Raw genomic sequence first — 6,454 nt, forward strand, 5'->3', positions numbered from 1 at the left:
GGTTGAGGTGTTGTGCTCCTACAGTTAGCTTGTGGGAACTAGTCCTTGTTTAGCACATCCATGTCTTCATTTTGCATAGTGCTCCCCTGTAGAACCCAGGGTCAGAGAGTGGCTCTTTATCAGTGATGGTGGTGACAGTCACCAGAAACAACCAGCAGTCAGAATGTCTTTATCTGTCCTGAGACAGGAGCCTCCTGGGACCCGGGAGAAGCTGATAATCACTAAACGGCACATAATCACTGGCTACACACAGGTCGTCTTCTCAGAATTGCATGTCACATAGCAGGCAGAGGTGTGTATATGCGTGGTAGTGGTAGTTGGACAAGCAGGGGGTGGAGATTGTTACCCTTTTGAGTTCGAAATGGTGAGGAAAAATGGAATGGTATCATGTTGTTTCCAGTTCTTGCTTTTTCTTCAGTAACAATTTTATGTGATTTTTTTGTTGTTGTCATTCTAAGCACTGAATAATCCCTGGAACTTGTATATTATGACAATATGTTGCAATGGTTTGTACATTAAATATTGTGTTGGGAAAATTGTGAATAAATTATAATAATATAATAGTACATGCAATGTTTCAGTAGTCTATTTGTCGACACTAGATTATATGCAATGTTTTTCCCACAAAGTATTGTTTGTATGTATTTATATTAATTTATGCTTACAGTGTAGAGGCCCAGTGGGCACCTATTACAGCACATATGAACACAAACACAGACATACAGGCACACTCATGTGAATAAACATGCCTCATTAGATAGTGACCTATCAACGACTACAGCCTCAGTTCTTTATGTGAATGAAGTCAATTTCCCCTGAATTGTGAGATTGTGCACAGGTCTGGGCCTACTTATTTTGAAAAGAAAATACCAAAAGGTTCTTCTAGAAAAATTTGTTTTGATACAATTAGAAATACACCTTTATGGGTAAGGCTCCGCTCAAGGCTTTCCTGGTCTAGTGGACTGTCAGTATCGTTATACAGGTGTATTGGTTGAATTTATTCCTCAAAAATACAGAGGAGGTACAGTGCTAGAGATAGTAGTTAGAACAACTCAGTCTTCATTGAGAGAAACAGGACAGGAGGCAGGACAAGATCATGGGGTGATATTACTGTACAGACACACACATACTAAGACACGCCCCAATCCCCAACTGTCACAAAGTACACGAACAGAGTGATTTATGTTCATAGCTGAAAGGGGTGAAAGAGAGGGAGAGAGAGAGAGAAAGAGAGAGAGAGAGAGAGAGAGAGAGAGAGAGAGAGAGAGAGAAAGGGGGATAAGAGAAGGGGAAAGGGGGGAGATACAGAAAAAGAGAGCATGAAGAGACTGTAGACATTGTGAACAACGAGAAATAAGCAACAAGTGCACTGTAAACGTAAACACGTTGTTTTCGGAACTAAATTCGAACCATTGCGATACGGTCATATGTTAAAAAGAAAAGAAACAGCTCCCAGCCGCTCACCCTCTGGCACTTGACTTCACATCCAGCCAATCGGATGGCCTTGACTCAGGCTGTGCTGCCATCCTTCAGCTCCTTCTCAAACTTATTTCACTCCAATGACAATATGAAGGTAGGTTGATTTTGTTTTTATAAAAAATAAAAAATAAATGCCGGTCTTTGCTTCTTTATCAATGTTACGCCGTGGCTACACCAAGCACGAAAATTTTGCCTTGCGGACGCAGTGTGGACTCAGCAGAGTTCTAATACATTGTAAGCAATGAGAGTGGCTACACCAGACGCGAAAACGAAATTTCCGTGCGAAAATGTCCGTGCGGAAAATGTATAAATAGATAAATATTTTTATTATTTTCCGCAAGGTTTGCGTGGCCCTTTTTACTTAGAGTATGGTAAACAAACACAGAAAAACAGATAATGGATTCATCTTAAATGTAAATCTTTGACGCGTCCAGTGTAGCCGGCTAAATAAAAGATCCGCTACGTGAACGTTCTTTTTCCGCGCGTCAGAATTTCCGCGCTTGGTGTAGCCGTAGCGTTAAGCTGTCAATTTTCTTGGAGATGTCTCGAGAGTTTGAGTCTCAAATTTTTCAACTTTTTTTTTTTTTTACAATATGTGTACTTATTTTAATAGTTAATAAAAGTTGATATCTTATAAAAAGGGTGTGAATATCAATGGGGTAATGAATGTCACATTACTATCACATGATGATTTACCCAGTCATATACACTGTAGCCAGTAAATGTTTTATTATGGTTAAAAGGAATAATTTCTTTCACTAGGTGAAGATGTTTGAGAATGTCTCACTCAGTCTGGAGTCACCAAGCAAGAGACAGTTAACTGGCAACACGGACCAGGAACAGGTTCCTCAGCAAATGACAAAGGATAACCTAGATGATGAAGGCAATGTCTCCTGGGACATGGAGTTCCTACTGTCGGACTGGACCAACATATCACCTGAAATGAATCCATCCATGCACAACAACACTCAACAGCTTCCTCAGCTGGACCAGAGTGGACTGTACCAAGATGGAGGGGTGCCAGAGCAGCAGGTAGCACCAGAAAGGCTCCATATGGGCACCAGTAGCCTCATGACTGAGCTTCTATCCCCTATAGAAACCATTGATGTATCCCTCCCAGAACTGTACAACACAGGGTACAGCAATGACCAACAACAAGCGCAACCAACTGTGGACCACTATGGTTTCCCGTTTGCCCAAAACCAGGAGAGACACCACGAGAGAGCCAATATAGGCCTGAACAAGGTCAAATCCTGGGACTTTACGGGACACTACTACCCTCAACACCCCTCAATGGCGACCAACGCCAACCCTCGCTTCATCCAAGCCTCGAACATGACCCCTGACCCCAGACACTACAGCTACGTCCCTGGGTACTCCCTCCACCCCGGCCTCTACCGCCACCAGGCCAATTACACACACAGCCAACCCCCAAGCCATTTCCCCCACTCGCACACGCACCTGGCTGGCCCTTTGGCACCCTCTGCAGAGGTGATGGGGAAGCGTGCGCGGAGGACAACCACAAAAAAGAGAGCTGCCATTCATTGCTGTGAATACCTCGGCTGTAGCAAGACCTACACAAAGAGCTCCCACCTTAAAGCTCACCTTCGCACTCACACAGGTAATATGGAAAGTCATACATGGTAGACTCAAAGGGAAACATGTTCACACACCGGTACACAGGGTTCACCATGTTATGGTGGTGTGTTAACCCACACCACCACTATACAAACATATGCAAGTAACATGTCAAACCCATTTATTTGACATTGTAACATGTATGCAACCTCTTATATGTAACCTTATACAGGTAACAACAATCTCTTACAGGCAACAATACCTTGAATATATGTTCTAGATTCTAGGAGCATTTTCAGTATCTAGCATGTTCAGTATCTCGGTCCTAGATACAGTACATTCCCATGTCAACCTTTTTGCTTTTTTGACAAGTTACTATCCTGTCATGGTTAACCTTTGATATCCCGCCCTAGGGGAGAAGCCCTACCACTGCACCTGGGAGGGCTGCGGTTGGAAATTTGCACGATCTGATGAGCTGACGCGTCACTTCCGCAAGCACACGGGCCAGAAGCCGTACGAGTGCCTGCTCTGTCAGCGGGCCTTCTCCCGCTCCGACCACCTGGCCCTGCACATGAAGAGACACGCCTGAGCTGAAGGGGGGGATACACACACTGTTTTGCTCTCTTTGTCTCGCACACAGACACACACAGTATTCTCGTGGAGCGGAGATCACACACACCCACATTAACACACACACACACACACATACACCAACAGCACTTACCTAAAGGCAGGTAACACTGAGTCGACATTTAGACTGAACACTAAAAAAGGCCTCTGTTGAGTGTTGTCACATAAAGGACCTGAGTGCCCATGATACAAAGGCCAAATATCAAACAAGTCATTTTGTTAGGTCAACTCTGTTGTCAAATTGGGTGATATCTTTTAAAAAGGGAACTTTATTTAAAAAAAAATAAGATTAGGAACTATATTCATGGGTTTTAATCTTTTCTGTAAGATTTTTTTTTATAGAACATAGTTCATAGATGTTTAGGTATGTTTCCTTATTTTCGTTTCATGCTCAGTTTGTTGATTGTTTGGATTTATGATAGGTAGCTTCAGAAGGAAGCAATTACGGCTGTAAATATTTAATCACTCCGTTCAACCACGGCAAACTTAATTTAAATTACAATTTTCCAATTTTATATTTATTTTTAAGACTTTAAATACAGATGTAATATAATAGCTTGAAATTTTTAATATAAATTTTTTACTATTGAACGTCTTAAAAGTCATATTCCGTAGGTAGCTCAAACTTCTTTTGGCGACTAACAGCTTTGATGAGCGTTATTCGTCCGGAGCAGTCTGTTGCACTTTCTCAATCGTCTCGCAAGGTAGGCTATTCTAACTGCGGTTTAAGAATTTCGAAATGTTCTCATCCATTTGTATTACTTACTTGCACATTTAAATAAAGCTTATTTTCAGTGCAAAACGGCTGCATGTTAGGCTATTTTCTTTCAATTTAGTTTTCGTAAAGTAGTCTGGCTCAATTTTAACACTCAATAAATATTTGACCACAAGATGGTGGTATTGTACAGAAAGTATATAGACAGCGGTTGGGTTCGTGCATGTATGTAGGCTACTGTTACCAGCTGACGCTGCTGTGGTGTGTTATTCAAAGCGCTGTTGGCACGGAGAGACGTGATCTCCTTATGTAACCCAACGCAGTGTGATTAATCCTTATGATGTCAGATGACAGAGCTCCTCATCACCTATGCCCCCCAGCTCTCTCCCCCTGTCTTTCTCTCTCTCTCTCTCTTTCTCTCCCTCTTTCTCTCTCTCTCTCTCGCCCTTCCATCACTCCCTCTTTCTCTCTCTCCCTCTTTCTTTCTCCCTTTTTCGCTCACTGGCACCCACACACATTTTTTTCTCTCTCAATGTTTAACACATGCATGCAGGCAATCATTCACACATGCACACAACCACACACACTATCTATTTTCTGTCTTACATTGTATTTCTGTGTATTACAGTAATACACAAACATTGCTGAAAGGGTCTACTGTAAACCTCAAACAGTGTTCAGCGAACTTATAAAACCACACACTCACAGACCAAAAAAAACAAGAACACACAAGAAAACCACACACATATCTAAAATCTGTGTACTGCAATCCCTTCTTTCACAATCCAAACAAGTTCTCCTATATTCTTCACACATTCACCCTCTATTCTTTGTTAGGATACAAGCAGTCTACATCAGCTGTCTACACCCACCTCACCCACCTTTGGTTTACAGCTGATTGAGTTAATAAGGATAAGGTCTTAATGACCCAACGTGGTTTGTCTTACGTGTAAGTCTTTCGTATTAGTATTTCTAAGTATTCTTTGAATCCTTAGTTCCACCTTTGACATACTTTTACATCGAATCCAGACAATCTATTTGTCCCAGTGAGTAACAGAAGACTTTTGGAGAGGTTGACCTCACCTGAAAGATAATCTCATAACAGGATCAAAGCCTGACATGGGTCAAAGGCCAAGAGAGATAAGGACATGGTAGGTGACACTTGTACCTTTGATGAAACAAGATTTTAAAGAGAAGAAGAAAGGGTTCTTAAAAGGTTTCAGAAGGTTCTGCTCACTAGAAGACTAGTGAAGAACCCACTATGGTTCTAAGGTGTGTGGAACCTTTCATCGCGTGTGGAACCAGGGGCAAACCAGGGCCAGGTTTCATTAAATAATTATTGTACATCATACATTATTAATTATACTATCTGTCCCCCGACTGTATTTTAAGATAATTATATTTTATGGCTGCATCCTCAGTTCTTAAAAAAGCTGTCCCACCCACATTTCAAAACAAACCTACACACCTGTGTGGAACCCACTATGGCTATAAAGTGCGTGTAACCTTTTTTTCCATTCAGAACACAGACAGTCTCTCTTGACAGGTCGTAACTTCATATAATGAAACATTCAGAGACATATAGTTGCTGACTGTAATGGAATGCTGGCAGCGGGGCCAAAGTCTTGCATATCTCCATCAATCCCATTCTATCCAAGCGACATGGTAAGCGGCTGATAAAAGTATGGTTTGGCAGGTAGGGTCACTGATGTCCACGTTCCTGTATTTCTTCATTGGATTAAGTTATTTATTTTTGCGAGGTTATGGATTACGCAGTTGAGATGGGACAAAGGGAGGGGATAATAAGAGAGAGAGTGATAGAGGGATGTAGAGAGATAGAGGGAGAGCGAGAGAAAGAGATAAAGATTACAAGAGGACCTGAGGACACAGGCAGTGTCGTGACCTACAGTGTTATCTCTTGTTCCCCCCTCCCTCTTCTCCCTTTCCCTCTCTCGCTCACATTCTCTCTATCGCACCCTTTGTCTAATGAACATGTGCAACAAAACATCCTTACAGTATAGATATAGGGTTTATACATATATCTGTTGAAAA

General features: G+C 41.9%; 1 protein-coding gene across 1 annotated transcript; it reads left to right on the forward strand.

The window, feature by feature from the left end:
• Positions 1 to 1,303: 1,303 nt before the first annotated feature.
• klf1 (Kruppel like factor 1 (erythroid)) lies at positions 1,304 to 4,477 on the forward strand. The gene is made up of 3 exons (XM_062448630.1): positions 1,304 to 1,573; positions 2,242 to 3,100; positions 3,471 to 4,477. Exons 1-3 carry the CDS (start codon positions 1,499 to 1,501, stop codon positions 3,644 to 3,646), a joined length of 1,110 nt encoding a protein of 369 aa, XP_062304614.1. The 5' UTR covers positions 1,304 to 1,498; the 3' UTR covers positions 3,647 to 4,477.
• The last annotated feature ends 1,977 nt before the right edge of the window (positions 4,478 to 6,454 follow it).

Source organism: Osmerus eperlanus, chromosome 22 (assembly GCF_963692335.1).
Source record: "Osmerus eperlanus chromosome 22, fOsmEpe2.1, whole genome shotgun sequence".
Lineage (NCBI taxonomy): Eukaryota > Metazoa > Chordata > Actinopteri > Osmeriformes > Osmeridae > Osmerus > Osmerus eperlanus.

Bases quoted from the DNA above. Each gene is read 5' to 3' on its own strand.
- klf1 (XM_062448630.1), top strand. From the start codon at position 1,499: ATGGCCTTGACTCAGGCTGTGCTGCCATCCTTCAGCTCCTTCTCAAAC. The intron at 1,574-2,241 runs GTAGGTTGATTT...TTCTTTCACTAG, and splicing joins ACTCCAATGACAATATGAAG to GTGAAGATGTTTGAGAATGT. The intron at 3,101-3,470 runs GTAATATGGAAA...ATCCCGCCCTAG, and splicing joins TCACCTTCGCACTCACACAG to GGGAGAAGCCCTACCACTGC.